Here is a 17587-nt window from a genome sequence, read left to right on the forward strand (position 1 = left end):
GGGTCAAATTCGGTATTCGATCCGACATAAAATATGGTAAAGATGGTAACTGAGAAACATAAGATCGACTGACGAGAGATAATACCTCGTTAACATTCCATGGAATCGACATTTCGATCCACAGACTCGTTGGATTCTCCTGTACCAGTTCGAATGTCAAGTTCATTGTTGGGGACTTCCGTGCCATCACCCCCATAAAGGGTACGGCCATCCCCTCCCAGGTCGTGAACATGAACCGTTGATAAGGAGGTATCATTAGGACCTGGGTTAAGTCGATTAACGAGTGTCCTTGATCCTGGCGAAGCTCGACCACTGTCGAGTAGTTCATCATCCTGAATTAGAATAGGACTTTCAATATTTTGTACTAAATTCTCCTTTTGCACAATAGTTGGACTGGTAGGGTTATTAACTTGTTTCTTGCTTGCACCGAAATTTTGAACAATATTTAGGGTGTTTGATTTTTGGTTTGATTGGTGCTATTGTTGGTGATATCACGTAGGATATTATTTTCGATAGTAATAGGTTGATTTTTGGAAGATTTTTTCTGAATAGTTGGGATTGATTTATTGGTAGCAATATATTTGGAAGATATTATTCTCTACTTTTGGGCAGTTGATTGGAATTAGGAATAATATTATTATTATTAGAGGTAGTATTTTTGGCTAATTGAGCTTGGATTGGCTGGGTAAAGATTCCCTGAGATTTACCAAGATTACTCTCACCCTGACCCAAACTGTTAAGGGCATCGAACCTCGACCCTGTCTTATCCTTAGATGTACTCCCAAACTCAAAGGTACCCTGTACAGGGTGTTGCTGTATAGCCTGAACCGTGGGCATGGTGGACTTTCCTTGCACTTTTCTGCGTGGCGTCTTTCTCACCATCATCCAATCACCAAAATCGGATTCCTCCTCCGGACGAAGCCCTGCCTCCAATGAGTGACCCCCTGAATGTGAGGAGGGAGAGTCTGCTGTTGTGTTACTTGAATCAACGTTCATGGTAGAGACTAGATCACTTTCCTTTGCACATTCTGCAACTTGATGACCCATCTTCCCACACTTGAAACAAATCATCTTCAGACCTTCATACTGGATGTAGTAAACTTTGCCATATAATCGGAACTTTGATAGCAATGGTTTCGAGATATCAACCTCGACGCTCAACCTTGTAAACTGTCCCCTTTCGGCAGAGGCTGTGTTCTTGTCGATTCTAATCACCTTTCCTATCTTCGAACCAACTTTTCTGAGAAAATTCTCATTAAAGTATTCTACTGGCAAATTAGGGATTCTGACCCAAGCCGTCAAATACTTAATACTATCTTCTCATGGCACAAAGTTAGGGACCCATTTTCTTATAGTTAGATAATGGTCGTCTATCATCCAAGGTCCTTGGGTAACGACGAACTCATAATCTTGTTTAGACGAAAATCTCGCAACATAGTATGAGCCCGAAAGGTCAGTTAAGGTTAGTTTACCCTTAATCGACCATTTGGCTTGCAATTTCCTCATTAGCGAGAGGTATCCAATGTTTTTGTCAAACATTTTAACAATAAGTGAATGACGCCATGGCTTCCGAATAAGGGCCTTCTCCTGCTTCGTGAGACAGATTCGTGGGCAAGTTTTATCTTCTTCCTCATCTGAAACCTCGACATCGTCTTCAGAATCGACATCGAGATCCCCTGACAAGGGGTCTTCGAAAGAGTATGTCCCCGGGGAAAAACCTTGCACCATTTCCCTGTATGACATGGTTGTACTGACTGGACGCTCTGGTTGAAAATGATTGGAGTTGTAGCCTGTGGGTTTCTCAGCAGAACAAGTTTGAGACGGCGGATCTGCAAGGAACTCATTAAGATGCATTGTTTTCCTTTTTGCATTCTTAACCAAAGGTGGGATTGGACTACCTGGATGGGACTCGTTACCGTTTGGTAGAACAAAATTAGGGCTGGCCTCCGGCGGGAGACCATTGATAGGACCTGACATTTGAAAAACAAGGAAATTTCTCTCTCTAGGAAATTTGATATTGATCAAAACTGTAAAACAAAGAATTAGTCAACTGCATTTAAAATCTCTTGTGGGGTATTATTGGTGGTATTTACCAATTGCATTGAAAATCTCTCGTGCAGGTCTACCTCTCTATTGACTTTTTATATAACATAATGTTTAATTTGAAAAAATGTTATGTACAATGGTTTTACATTAACATAGTTCGAGAAGGGTGACGATTTATTTATTGGTATATATTCTATAACAGGAAACATGACAAAGATGCAAGTTTCTCCAATTAGCTATAGTTTTAGCTAACCTTAAACATGAACAAACATCTCTTTGTCGATCTTTTTTCCGCCCTAAAATCTTAAGATTTTGCGTTGTAACAGAGAATGTAACAGCACAGACAGGGCCGGTAATTGAAGAAGGCATAAGGGAAGTCTATAATACCTTAAAGCCAGAATTCCTTATGATGGCCGACATGGGTTGTTCTTCAGGGCCAAATGCTTTGCTCCTAGTATAATTAGTAAACGTAATAATATTAATCGTGGAAATGTGTCTCATAATTTGTTGATAAATTTTAACATTTCAGTATAATTGGTAAACGTATGAGTTAAGCAAGGCTAACGCAGTTTCATTTCCTAAAAATAAAATTTGATGATAAATAGAGGTAGCTCGGACAAGGCCGAACACCAAACCTAGTTTTTTTAAAAAGTGAAAGTGATCACTTTTAACATAAAATGACCATTATTTATTTATTTAAATGGTCACTTTTATATAATCGGTGCTATACGATGGTCTAATTTGCGTTATCATAAACTTTAATACAAGCCATCAAAGTTTGATTTATGATGGATGGCACAATGCATTAAACTTAACAACCTAAAGATCAATAGAAACAAGAAGAAAAACTTAACCCTTTTGGGAAAGTCAATAAACTTTTGCTGCATGTTTAAACAAGGAATAGTAAAGATTGATCCTATATTAAGGAGTCATCCCTGATTCTACATTTAGACTTTTAGTGTGTGAAGCGATATAGCGGGCTTTTTCAACTAATAATTTAGAGAGTTATTTTAGGGATACTATCTGAGACTCTGGGGTATTTACGAGTAATTGTTTTGAAGGTATATACTCTAGAGTGTATTGAGTACGTTACTCCGATTTTACATATTTGTCGATCAATATCTTGTTAATCGTAGAAGTTTCATATTAAATTTCCAGCAAATTATACATGGAAGTTACTAAGGAAATGGATCTAAAAAAGGTTTTTCACATGAAGAAAGGTACCGGTCACACCAGCTATGCAACGAACTCTGTATTGCAGGTCTACCTCTCATCACTTTACCTTAGTACTCTCTTCTATTACATATTTTTTTCCCTATTTTCTAAAACGAATTATTCGGGTTTTCTTCGCCTTTCTTATTTTGGAAACTTTTACTCTTATTTTATTCATCCCATTCTTCTATCCCAAACCCCACCAAACCTTTTTATTTTTATTTTATTCATTTCCTTAATATCCGTGCCCACAAATAATGTGTAGAAAATATGGAATTTGAGGGAGTATATATTTCTGATTATATTAGGAAATGTCGAATTGCAGAAAAGGTCAAGTAAACGGTTTTACATTAGAATAGTTCAAAATCATTATTAAAGATAGCGTAATTTGATAACTTATACCTTGAATAACTCACTTTTTCAAATCTTATACCTAAGAAAATTTTCCTTAAAATCTTATACCTAAAATAACATTTTCTTAAAAACTTGATACCAAATCTTATAAAAATCCCTAAATTAACGATTTTGCCCTTACTAATTTGACTGTTTTCAGTGGTGGCAACGGTAGATATGTGTGTTAATGGGTGAGGCAAATGATGACAATGTTTAATTAGTAAGGTTAAAATTGTCAATCAAGGCTTTTTTTCAGACTTGGTATCAAGTTTGGAAGAAAATGTTATTTTAGGTATAAGATTTTAAAGAAAGTTATCTTAGGTATAAGATTTGAAAAAGTGACTTATTCAAGGTATAAGTTATCAAATTACCCTTTAAGATATTTAAATGTGTCAGTGTTACTCATAAGATACGATATCGAGTTATTAATATAAAACTAATATAGACCCCGTGCTACAACACGGTAATTTTTAGATGTAATTGTTAGATATGTTTGCATTTAGAATATTAGTTTTAACTCATTTTCAGTTCCCGATAAAATTTTACTATTAAAATAAATACAATAAGAAAGTCGACACTTTTAATCCGAATAAATTAATGAATTTTACTTGAATTATTTTGTCAACTTTATTCAGAAAATAAATAATATATTATTATATTCATTAAAGGCATAAATCTCGTGAGATTTATATCATCGGATCAAATATGTAATAACTGATGAAAGATGATAATTATGGATATGATTGCATAATAATTTTAGTGCGTAATTATGGAGATTGTATAATAATACCCTAGATTTTCCTAATATAGTGGGATGTACGATTAACTACAATTTAGTGGGTTCTTATCCATTCTCATTCTCATTCTCATTCTCATTCCTAATGATTTAATATCCAAAGAAATAGGCCCATATAAGGATTATGCAATTTAGGCGGGAAAACTATTAAGAGTTTTATTCTCTTAGTAATAGAGTGATTAAACACAAATTGTGAAAATTAAAATACAAATACAATGAGATGATTACTTTGGGTTACTTCTATTGGACCAATCATATTTAGATGAGGGTCTTAGAGCTGGTCATCAGCATGGGCTGAACCGGCCCGACCCGCCTTGGCCCGTTAATTTAGGCAACTTGACCCCGTCCATCTGACCCGGTATTGGCCCGGGTCCTAAATTTCCAGCCCGACCCACCCCAAGCCTGCTATTTTAGCAAGATAAAAAAAATTAAAGGCCTACCGGCCCGCCTAAAATAGAACACGGGCCTGATCGGGGTTATATCTCCTACAGCCCGGCCCGTCTCGCTCATGAGCCTGGTTAGGGCCAGAACAAAAGAGCCCGGCCCGGCCCGAGAATACCTCTAGACGGTCCTATAGAAGAGATGCTGAAAAAGAGTACAAATTATTATATAGTACCAATTTATACATAGGACTAGCCAAGTAACACAAAGCCCAACTAAATTATTCAATATACTTGTAAAAAAGTATTTCATTTTGATAAGTTGTATACCGGAAAAATGTAAGTTTGTCCAAGTAGTGAAGTAGGGTGTAGTTTTAGCTAGCCATAAAAATATATGGAAATTGAAAAGGTTCTTCATACGAAAAAAGGCGTCGGCGAAACTAGCTATGCAACGAACTATCTCATTCAGGTGACGTCCTTCCTCCGTCTAATTGCATGCAGGAGAGATTTGTTTTACGTTTAAATTGTATTAACAATCATTTGCTTGTACTATCATTATGGCCTGAGCCTATATCGTCTAGACTTTGAGCATGTCACTCTCGGCTGGCTTATCTAGTATATACAACTTTTTTTATGAATTCCTCCCTTTCAAATTATGAGTTATGACAAATATTTATGCTAGAAATTTAGAACATTACCCAACAAAACCCTGAAATCTCAAGCTTTTGATGTGTAACAGAGAACGGTAATAACACAGGCCGGACCGATAATAGAAGAAAGCATAAAGGAAGTTTATACTACTTTAAGGCCAGAATGCTTTATGATGACTGACATGGGTTGTTCTTCAGGGCCAAATGTTTTTCTACTAGTCTCGAGAATCATAGACATAATTGACGAGGCTAGCCGGGGTATAAATCGACAATGCCCTCAATTCGGAGTGTTCTTAAATGATCTACCTGGAAACGATTTTAATAGCTTGTTTAACCAGCTGTCAAGTTTTGAAAAGGACTTAGAAGAAGGTAAAGGAAGGAGTTTCAGACCTTGTTTTGTGTCGGGAGTCGCCAAGTCGTTTTATGGAAGAGTCTTTTCTGACAAATTTCTTCATTTTGTTCACTCCTCTTACAGTCTTCATTGGCTTTCTCAGGTAAACGAATCTTTTTAATTTGACGGTCTCACAAATTCTATTCTTATGAGAATTTTTAATTTGACCTCGTTAATAGATATAATAGTTGGATCTCAACCATCACTTTAGGGTTTTGGTTGAAGTGGTTCATTCAACATGGTATCAGAGAGTTATAACAAAATATAAAAGTAAGCGAAGACACAAGAAACCCTAGAGAGAAACCTATGACTGCGTAGAGAGAAATTTCGAGGTTTTGACCTTGATTTCCGCGCCTATGGCTAGGAAATCAAGTTTGCAACGTCAACGAGAGATGACTTTGCGTGGGAGAAGTATTAATGTTACTCAGGAGGACCCTCCCAGCAAGACATCAGAGGAGGAAGTAGAGACTGTTGTGGAAAATAAAGATGAATTATGCCCTAATGCTATGCATGGAAAACCTAGAGGACGGAGGGAAAATGAAAAATGTCAACGAACTAGTAGGAATTCTTGAACTAGTGGTTGAAACGGAATCTGAAGGGGACACTGATGAAGATGAGGATGATATTGTCAATGAGGAAGAAGAAGAAGAAGTTGTGAAGGAAACACAGGAGGTACTGATTACTGATGAGACTAATACAGAAACAGAGGACGATGAACTGCTCCAAATTCAGTCTGAGGATGTGGAAGAGGAGGTTGTTTACTGGAATCAGGCGGTCTTATGCTATATCCTAGGGGCTAATCCCTCTTGGGAAGTGATTGAAGGATTCATTAGGCGTATATGGACTAAATACAATATTGACAAAATATCATTCATGCCATCAGGGGTGTTTCTGGTAAGATTCAAAACAGTCGAATTAAGAGACAAAGTTTTACAGGCAGGGCATTTTCTTTTTGATAATAAGCCAATTATTGTTAAGGCTTGGCATAACGATTTGGGAATGACAAAGGAGGATGTACAATCAGTGCCAGCATGGATTAGGTTGCATAATTTGCCATTAAAATTCTGGGGGAAGAGTTTGCCAAAGATTTCAAGTTTGGTGGGAAAATTTGTGAAAAATGATCAGGCTACAGAAGAAAGAACAAGGTTGGGCTTTGCCAGAGTAATGGTGGAACTGATGGTGGACCAAAAATTGCCTGAAAAAGTATCTTTCAGGGATGAGAATGGAAAGATAGTGCAAATAGATGTGGAATACGAATGGAAGCCTGTGAAGTGTCTCAAATGCCAAGGTATGGGGCATGAGATGGTAAATTGCAGGAAAGGAGAACAAAAGAAAATGAAGACAGTGGTGAAGCAGGTGTGGAGACCAAAACAACCTGTCATTTTGGAGAAAGGGGATCCTCCTCCTCCCAATGCAGAGATAGAGAAACTCCAGATAGCAGGTACTGCAGCAGTGAGTACTCCAAGATCATCTGTTAAGAGATTAACTTTCTTAAGAAGGAAACCAGTGGGAGAAGGATACAGTAATTCAGAATTTGGAGCTCATTCCTATAAGGATATTCTTTCTCCTTCTAAGGATGTAGGGGCTCAAGGTGATACACAGGTGACTCCTCAAATCAGTTTGAATGGATAGTATAGAGTTTTGGAATGTTAGAGGAATGAATAGAGTAGGTAAACAAAAGTATATTAATTTTTTCTTACAAAATAAGGGTATTGGTTTATTTGGCCTTTTGGAAACAAAAATAAAGAGTAGGGTTTATAATAAAGTAGCAACTAGCTTTCATTCTGAATGGTGCATTTCTACTAACAATGGGTATCACAATGGAGGTAGAATTTGGATCATCTGGAAACCTAGAATGTTCAGAGTTCATTTCATAGAATACAATGCTCAATATGTTCATATGAAGATTGATTCTTTGTTGGATAAGAAAAGCTTTCACTTAACTATGGTATATGCCTTTAATGGTATTCAAGATAGGGCTCCTCTCTGGACTCAGTTAAGGAGAATTGCAGGTCAGATCCAAGGACCATGGGCCATAGCAGGAGATTTCAATTGTGTTTTGTCTGCAACTGAAAGGATTGGTGGGAACACAACTGCTGCTGAAATGGATCCTTTTAGGGAATGTTTGGAGGACTGTGAGGTTGTGGATATTGCTGCCACAGGGTCTCTATATACTTGGAATAATAAGCAAAAGCCAGAGGAAAGGATCTACAGTAGGTTGGATAGGTTTCTGATCAACAAGGAGTGGAGTGATCTCTATCCTGATTTATATGCTCACTTCTTGCCTGAGGGGCTATTTGATCATTCTCCTTGCATGATTGGGAGCACTCAGAGAGTTCATAGGAAAAGCACTTTTAAGTATTTCAATATGTGGGGTGGTTCCAAGGACTTCAAAGAGATTGTGAGGCAAGTATGGCATCAGCAGATAAGAGGTACTCCCATGTACAGTTTGGTTAACAAGCTAAAAGGCTTAAAACCAAAGCTGACCCAGCTGAACAGAGATGGCTTCAGTGATATTGAACAAGCTACTGGTATTTGTCAGAAGAAAGTGGAGCAATTACAGAAGCAGCTGGGGCAAGACCCAACAAATAATGCTATGCTGCAGCAGGAATATGAGGCAGTTCAGGAGCTCAAATCCCTTACCTTGGCTAGAGATAGCTTTTTACTTCAGAAAGCTAAATGTTCATGGACTAAGGAGGGGGATGCCAATAGTGCTTTCTTCCATAATTCTATCAGGAAGAGGAGAAACATAAATAAAGTGATCATGATTGAAGACATGAATGGGATGATTTGTGATACCCCTGACCAGGTAAAAGAAGCATTTCTTGAATACTATGAATTTCTGCTGGGATCTAGCCAAATGACAAAAAAGATTCATAGAAAGATTATTGATCAAGGCCCTAAATGCAGTGATGAGCAGGCTGCTGTGCTTCTAAGGCCTGTCACTGGGGAAGAGGTGAAGGAGGCTTTATTTGGCATTCCAGATATTAAATCCCCAGGGCCTGATGGGTATACCAGTAAGTTCTTTAAAGATGTTTGGGGGGAAGTAGGAAAGGAAGTAATTCAAGCTGTTCAGGATTTCTTTACCCATGGAAAGCTTTTAAAACAATTGAATGCTACCAGTCTTACTTTGATCCCTAAGTGTGATAGGCCTCAGACAGTGCTGCAATTTCGCCCCATAGCATGTTGCAATGTTATCTATAAGGTTATATCCAAACTCTTATGCTCCAGACTGGCAGAGGTTCTTCCATAGCTTGTTGATCAGAACCAGGGAGCTTTCATCCAACATAGGAGTATCCAGGAAAATATTCTGATATGTCAAGACCTCATCAGACTCTATGAAAGACCATCTCCTTCTCCACGATGTATGTTTAAAATAGATTTACAGAAAGCTTATGACACAGTGGACTGGGAGTTTGTGGATAGCCTTATGAAGATGTTGAAGTTCCCTGAGGGTTTCAGAAGCAAAATTATGCAGTGTATAACTACTGCTTCCTTTTCCTTATCCCTGAATGGTGAGATGTTTGGATTTTTCCAGGGGAAAAGGGGATTGAGGCAAGGGGATCCTCTTTCACCATTGATTTTTACTCTGTGTATGGACTACTTGACAAGGACCCTCAAATGTGCCTCTAGTAAACATGACTTTGGATTCCATCCTTTGTGCAAACAGCTGAGACTAACTAATTTGATGTTTGCTGATGATGTATTGCTGTTCAGTAAGGGAGATGCAAATTCTATGATGCTTCTTTTAAGATCCTTCTCTAACTTCTCTAATGCTAGTGGACTTAAGGTTAGCCCTGCCAAGTCTAGTGCTTACTTTGGTGGAGTTCAGGACCAGCTGAAGCAAGAAATCATACAGGTATCTGGTTTTAAAGAGGGTAGTCGGCCATTCAGGTATTTGGGAATGCCCATCCAAACCACCAGACTGTAGAAGATGGACCGTGAGTGTTTGGTAGAGAAGATATGTGCCAGGATTCATGGATATGGTGCTCGTAAATTCTCTTATGCAGGCAGACTGGTGATTGTTCAATCAGTCCTGAAAACCTTGTGTGGGTATTGGGCTTCACTTTTTGTGCTTCCAAAAGGAGTTATTCACAAAACTGAGGCTTTATGTAGAAACTTTCTTTGGGAGGGAGGAACTGAGTACAAAAGAGCTCCCTTAGTAGCCTGGGACAAAATATGTAGGCCAAAAGTAGAAGGTGGTTTGGGGCTAAGGGACCTGGAAACCTGGAACAAGGCACTAGTTGCTAAGCTTGTTAACTGGGTGGTGGAGAAAAGGGACACAATCTGGGTGAAATGGGTGGAATGCAATTATCTTAAGAGGCAGCAATGGATGGACTATTCTCCTAGTCCTAATTCTAGTTGGGTGTGGAGGAGAATTTGTGAGGTTAAACATGAGATAGCCCATGGATATACTGATGGTATCTGGCACTAGCAGGAGGGATTCTCTTCTGCCAGCTGCTACAATTGGTTGAAGGGGCAAGCTCCTAAAGTGCAGTGGGAGAAGGTTGTCTGGACGCGTGGAGTCTTCCCAAACACAACTTCCTGGGGTGGTTGTGGGCACATGGGGCATTGCAGACAAAACGCAAATTACTGAACTATGGTGTTATAGATGAAGATACATGTCAGCTTTGTGGAATGGGAAGTGAAAGGCAGGAACACCTCTTCTTTGACTGCCCTTACAGCAGACGAGTAATACAACAGGTCAAGCAGTTCAGTGGGATGGACATCCCTGCAACAAATGCAATAGAATGGTGTATGCACAGGCATGGGTCTACAGTGCAAAAGGGGGTACAGTCTGCTATGGTGATCAGTTCAGTATATGGGATATGGCAGCAGCGTAATACTTGCAGACACGAGATAGTTCTGGTTCATCCTGAATGGCTAGCAAAAAGAATTCTAAATGATATGCAAGCTAGGATAAGGGAGAGAGATAAGAGTCATTTAAGCATTTTTGATGTTGAATGGTTAGAGAGCAAGAATCTTATGTAATATGATCATATGAGCATTGTACATTGACACCCCTTTTTTAATACACTTACCTTTTACCAAAAAAAAAAAACATGGTATCAGAGCCAGCTATTATATTTATTCTTATTACTCGTAAGTGAAGTCTTGTTAATGAGATGGCAGGTACCAAGAGGATTAGTGAACGAAAATGGAGAAGCGTTGAACAAAGGAAACATATGCGTAGCAAAAGCAAGCCCTCCGGAAGTCCACAAGGCATACTATGAGCAATTTAAGAGGGACTTCGCGTTGTTTTTAAGGTCACGTTCGAGGGAAATGGTCTATGGTGGTCGCATGGTCTTAATATTCCTCGGTAGTTCTAATAGTAATGAACCTGACTCGTTAATGGAGTTGCTTGGCTGTACCCTCCACGACATGGTTTTAGAGGTATTACCGCTAATATCTCAATTTTAGTGTCCCTTTCTTTCGTAAAATTTAACTCTTGAGTTATTACCAGGGTGCGATTGAGCCGGAAAAGCTGGACGAGTTCAACATGCCTTTCTATAATCCGACAGTTGAGGAGGTAAGACCATTAGTCGAGGCTGAAACATCATTTGCTCTCGACAAACTTGAAACATTCATAATTGATTGGAGCGTCGATAGGTCTCAAGACCTCGAAACCCGAGCCAAATTTGCAGCGAAGAGCTTAAGAGTAGTGACTGAATCTTTACTTGAAACTACATTTACCCATGAAGTCATGGATGTTTTGTTTCGACTGTTCGAGGCTCGCATTAAGGAACGAATCGCTGTAAAAGAGGGAGAATATGTTAACATTGTGCTATCAGTGACCAAGAAAGAGTAGAACTTCGTTATTTATAAGTCTTGGCAAACTAGTACTCCGTATCATGTATACATGTATAGAGATCGATAAATCAGAATAATGTAATTTTGTAATAACAGACTTTCTAAAGTTATTTACTCATTTGAGTAGATGATTAACAATTGAAGATTTGAAGGGTATTACAAGGTAAAACCGACCGGTAGGTTAGCGGAATTTTGTTTAGATCTCAAGAACCGAGCAAGTCTAATACCATGATATAATAATAATAATAATAATAATAATAATAATAATAATAATAATAATAATAATAATAATAATAATAATAATAATAATAATAATAATAATAGTAATAAATTGTAATGTTAATTGTTGTGATTATATAGAAATATGGTAAATTTGTAATGAAACCCTAACCCTAATTTTAGAACATTTTCTTATTCTTTAAGGTAATAATATATCTTTATGGATGGCGATAAAAGCTCTAACTGTGATAAATCGAGAATGTATAAAATTCTCAAGGATAAAATTCCAAAATGGTAAGTCAAATACAAATGCCACTCTTCTAAAAAGGGTTAAAATAAAAATCCTCAAAAGGTATGTTTAAACTCCAAAAACAGAAAAGCATAAAGAGTAGAATCCATAACGACAACTCGCTAGCTCAACAGAAATCCTCAGCAAAGCAAACACCTATCATATTATAAACATAACCAGGGGCGGACCCACTTGGTAGCAAGGGGTGGCGTCCGCTACCCTAAGCGTAAAAAATCGGTTAAACGGATCGATTTTTGCAACCTCAAATATTGCTGAATAGTAGATAAATATATATTAGTGCATAAAATATACAACAAACATCATGTGGTTTAGTGGTAAAAACTTTGTTTCTTCACCATTGGTCCCGAGTTCGATTCCCATGATGTGCATATTCCCTCTTTTTTTGCTCTCTTTAAATGTATTTAAGTAAATGTTTATGTAGAATAGAGGTACCACATTTTTATGTTCTCGAATCTTATTGTAGAGAGAATTTTTTGTGGCGTTTTACAGAGTAAGTATAAAAAAATCTACATATATAAAACGCACTAAAACTTGAGAGAAACGGTCTTTCAATAACTTATTGAGAGAACAGTTTTCCGTACCTTTTTTGTATTCCGCGACCCTTTTGTTGTTGATCGTGACATAATAATTTCGTACCTATTTTCATAATACATGTACCCATTTTGTCTATAATAATAATTTGTACCTATTTTATTATTTTTAGTACCACTTTTTCTTAAAATTGTAAAATAGTCTCTCAATATGCTTATTGAGAGATAGTCTCTCAGGAGACCTAGAAAGCAATAAAAATTCGCTAAATTGCAAGATAAAAAATTTAGTCGATGAATTAGAAAACAAAAATAAACTAATAAATCATAAATCATAAATTAGTAGCTCTCTTTAAATGTATTTAAGTAAATGTTTATGTAGAATAGAGGTACCACATTTTTATGTTCTCGAATCTTATTGTAGAGAGAATTTTTTGTGGCGTTTTACAGAGTAAGTATAAAAAATTCTACATATATAAAACGCACTAAAACTTGAGAGAAACGGTCTTTCAATAACTTATTGAGAGAACAGTTTTCCGTACCTTTTTGTATTCCGCGACCCTTTTGTTGTTGATCATGACATAATAATTTCGTACCTATTTTCATAATACATGTACCCATTTTGTCTATAATAATAATTTGTACCTATTTTATTATTTTTAGTACCACTTTTTCTTAAAATTGTAAAATAGTCTCTCAATATGCTTATTGAGAGATCGTCTCTCAGGAGACCTAGAAAGCAATAAAAATTCGCTAAATTGCAAGATAAAAAATTTAGTCGATGAATTAGAAAACAAAAATAAACTAATAAATCATAAATCATAAATTAGTAATAAATGTAACATGAATTGAGATTATTTTAGTTGGAAAGTAACAAAATTTTAAGTTATTATGTAAGCGGGCGGTCATTGTACTCGTTATAGATATTGTGAATTAGATTAAACAAGTTATGTACTGTATATTTTTCTCGATCCTAAAATTTATCGATATATATATGGGCTAATTTTTTTTTTTTTTTTTTGCTACCCCAGACTTTAAATCCTGGGTCCGCCCCTAAACATAACAACCACATACCTCATTTTTCTATCTTTATTTCCTAAGAGAATCAGTCTAAAAGTAGCTCATTTTTAAGCATACAAGTTAATAATAATCCACACCATGTCCGATCCACACATTGAAATGAAGATGTCATGTTAAGAGTTAAGACTTAAGACTCGGTCTATTGTATCGTGTGATATGTGACTCGGTCATTGCCTTTGATTCACACAAATTGTTACGTGTGATATGTGACTCGGTCTATTGTATCGTCGAAATATTATACTGTCTCTGTGCGTGTCATTTACATCGTCCTTTTTAGCCTTTCGCATAACTGATACCGACAACAAGCACGGTCGTACTAGGTACAATTTAATCCCTATAGGATCAATAATTCAATACAAACAAGAAGAAAAGTCTGTAAAGTTGTGCTGCATGTTTTAACAATGTAGAAGAAATAGTAAAAATTGCTCCTATATAATCGAATCGTCCGTTCGTTCCTATAGAAGTAAATGCGAAAGATTGACATTACTATCCAAAACATAACTAAAACTAATTATCTTATACATTGTAGCAGTAATCTTAGCATATACAACATGCAAGTCCTTGCAAGCGTAGGAGAACGGAGAAATACTAAAGAAATGGACGTCGAAAATGTTTTTCATATGAACAAAGGCGTCAATCACACCAGCTATGCTAAGAACTCTCTACTGCAGGTCTACCTCCATCTCCTCCCTCGCCTTACTATATTTCTCCGACTCTTAAAATTACTCCCTCTGTTCCCGTCATTAGTTTATCATTACTACCATTTGTGGTTGTGATTATTAACGAATGACAGGTAGACAATATTGTTCCATTACATATTTGGATGATCAAATTAATTACTCATAAAAAAAAGTTTCTCAATATAGAAAGGTAAATATATGAATGTGACACCTTAAAATTGCAAGTTTCTCCAAATACCTGTAGTCTTAGCTAGCCATAAAAATGGTCAGGTCGGAGGGAGTACTTTATTATAAATTGCACCTGGACATCTCAAACTTTTGCTTTATAACAGAGAACAGTAACATCAAAGGCAAGACCGATAATTGAAGAAAGCGCGAGGAAAGTCTATAATACCTTAAGGCCAGAGTGCCTTATGATGGCCGAAATGGGTTGTTCTTCAGGACCAAATGCTTTGCAAGTAGTCTCGAGAATCATTGACGTAATTGAAAAGGCTAGCCGGAGTATTAACCGTCAATGCCCTCAATTCGGAGTATTCTTAAATGATCTACCCGGGAACGATTTCAATACCATGTTTAACTTACTCCCGAATTTCTATAAGGACTTACAAGAAGCTAAAGGAAGCAGTTGCGGACCTTGTTTTGTGTCGGGAATCCCTAAATCATTTTATGGTCGAGTTTTCCCAGACAAATTTCTTCATTTTGTTCACTCATCATACAGTGTTCATTGGCTTTCCCAGGTAAACAAATGCCCTTTTAAAGTCACCAAACTATTAATACTTAATTTAGAACATATTTACTATTTAATGATTAAATACAAACCTAATAGCTATATTTATTAGGGCTATATTTAAGGTACCAAAAAAAGAAAGAAAAACTTAAATCAAACATTAATGACATCAATTTACGCGTAATTGTGTCATAAATTCCTAATTTAATTCCATTTTGGGAAGTAATTTAATTCTTAAATACAGCCCTAAGAGTTGTATTTATCATTACCCTAAAATTATACTCCGTATATGCTTTTTTTCTTTCCCATCAAATGAATACGAAGTACGTTGTTTTATAATATTTCCCAAGAATTAAGAAAGTGTTCGAAAATGTTAAAATATTGATGATTATGTGTAAAAAAATGTATTTTGAGAATAGTAAAATAAGGTTTTATCACCAATCTAATGGCAAAAAGGACCTCTTTCTTCTAACTACTAGAGTACGTGTTGGAATTGGTAAAGCACATATAATACATGGAACAATGTAAAACGACATATAAAAGAAAACTTTGTGTTTTTAAAAACGATATATAATAATCGTATGAAACAATGCGGGCATTAATTTGTTTTTTTGCGTTAAATAAGTTACCAAAAACAGTACCGTATAGCAGGAGTGGAACTAGAACCTCAGACCTAATAATGTCCACGGAGTCTTAATTATTAGGCCAAGATCTTATCAGTGTAGTTTTGTTAATTGAAATGGAAGGTACCAAGAGGATTGGTGAGCGAAAATGGAGAAGCATTGAACAAGGGGAACATATACATAGCAAAAACAAGCCCTCCAAAGATACACAAAGCATATTATGCACAATTTAAGAGTGATTTTACGTTGTTTCTAAGGTTGCGTTCAAGGGAAATGGTCTCTGGTGGCGGCATGGTCTTGATATTCCTGGGTAGCATTCATAGTGATGACCCTGACTCGGTATACGAGTTGTTTGGCTCTACCCTCCATGACATGGTTTTAGAGGTTATTTACTTTGATCTATTGTTTTAACACTTTATATAACAGTCTCTTCGTCTATTTCATTTATTTACATTTGATTATATTATCAACAGGGTTTGATTGAGGAGGAAAAATTGGACAACTTCAACTTACCCTTATATTCTCCAACAGTTGACGAGGTTAGAAAATTAGTTGAGGCTGAAGGATCGTTTGCTCTTAACAAACTCGAAACAATTACAGTTGATTGGGGCGTAGATACCTCTCAAAGCCTTGACACCCAAACAGAGTTTGTAGCTAAGACCGTAAGAGCAGTGATAGAACCTTTACTTACAATTGCATTTGGTCATGCTGTTATGGATGATTTGTTTCTATTGTTCGAAACACGTGTCAAGGCACGAATGACGGAAAAAAGAAGTGAACTCGTTACCATTGTGGTATCATTGACCAAGAAAGAGTAGAACTTCTTTCTTTCTAAAATCTTTGCAAGATTTATCATCAAATGTAACAGAAATTCTAATGTTTCTTGCAAAGTAAATTGTCATTTATTTATAAACTATGTTCTAAAATTACACAAATATTCCATTTGTTTACCTATTCTATTTCAAGGTGTCTTATTCATTTGCTTATCTTTCTATTTAATAGGTAATTTGATCACTCACATAAAATATCCAGCTTTGTCTACTTGTCATTTAGCAAGAATATTTACAAATGACCCCTCCACTAGGCCTTGACGCCAAAACCAAAAGTAAAAATTGACTAAGACGGAGGGAGTATCGGAGATTTGTTAGTATTTATCTCAAGATACAATGTAGATGTTGTCGATGTACTCATATATAAGATGGTCATATCCTTACTCAGTATTTATCTCAAAACCTGAGCCTTGCCCCTTATCTCACCCGAACCATCCCGTCCTCCTACCTGCAACCGGCCCTGCTCTTCCAGCCACCTTCGCCTCACCGAGCCCCACTGAAAATCTTACTTTTTCCCCTGGATGCGACTCCCGTGGACTACTTCCAACCCCCTCCCCTAACCCTCCCAGAACTTCAAATCAACGATATCACATTCACACAAGAACCTCGCCTCGTCTCGCGTCAGGCAACCGTGTGTAACCTGCGAGCCATCCTCGCAAATCCCTACAACCCACCCCAAACCTGCCTCAACATTTGCCTAATAAACACCAAACTGATCTCGGGTTGCCTTCACCCTGCTCACTTACCGGACCTTTCGGATCTACCGTTCCTACCACCTGTCCTCAAGTGCTTCCTGAGGTGGTTTCTCCGGGAGTGGCACACTCTCCATCCCTCACTAATCGTACCACCGGAACTCCAGTTCTTGCTGGACCCTATGCCCATCTTGCCTCGATTGAGGAGGGTTTATCTATT

At 37.1% G+C, this 17587-nt stretch overlaps 2 protein-coding genes across 2 annotated transcripts; both read left to right on the forward strand.

Moving 5' to 3' along the window:
• The first annotated feature begins 5570 nt into the window (after window positions 1–5570).
• LOC141648545 (S-adenosyl-L-methionine:benzoic acid/salicylic acid carboxyl methyltransferase 3-like) lies at window positions 5571–11821 on the forward strand. The gene is made up of 3 exons (XM_074457271.1): window positions 5571–5971; window positions 11002–11262; window positions 11333–11821. Exons 1-3 carry the CDS (start codon window positions 5648–5650, stop codon window positions 11675–11677), a joined length of 930 nt encoding a protein of 309 aa, XP_074313372.1. The 5' UTR covers window positions 5571–5647; the 3' UTR covers window positions 11678–11821.
• A 2417-nt stretch (window positions 11822–14238) lies between these two features.
• On the forward strand, window positions 14239–16802 carry LOC141648544 (S-adenosyl-L-methionine:benzoic acid/salicylic acid carboxyl methyltransferase 3-like). Its single transcript, XM_074457270.1, has 4 exons — window positions 14239–14486; window positions 14828–15232; window positions 15969–16229; window positions 16319–16802. Exons 1-4 carry the CDS (start codon window positions 14283–14285, stop codon window positions 16661–16663), a joined length of 1215 nt encoding a protein of 404 aa, XP_074313371.1. The 5' UTR covers window positions 14239–14282; the 3' UTR covers window positions 16664–16802.
• The last annotated feature ends 785 nt before the right edge of the window (window positions 16803–17587 follow it).

Source organism: Silene latifolia, chromosome 3 (assembly GCF_048544455.1).
Source record: "Silene latifolia isolate original U9 population chromosome 3, ASM4854445v1, whole genome shotgun sequence".
Lineage (NCBI taxonomy): Eukaryota > Viridiplantae > Streptophyta > Magnoliopsida > Caryophyllales > Caryophyllaceae > Silene > Silene latifolia.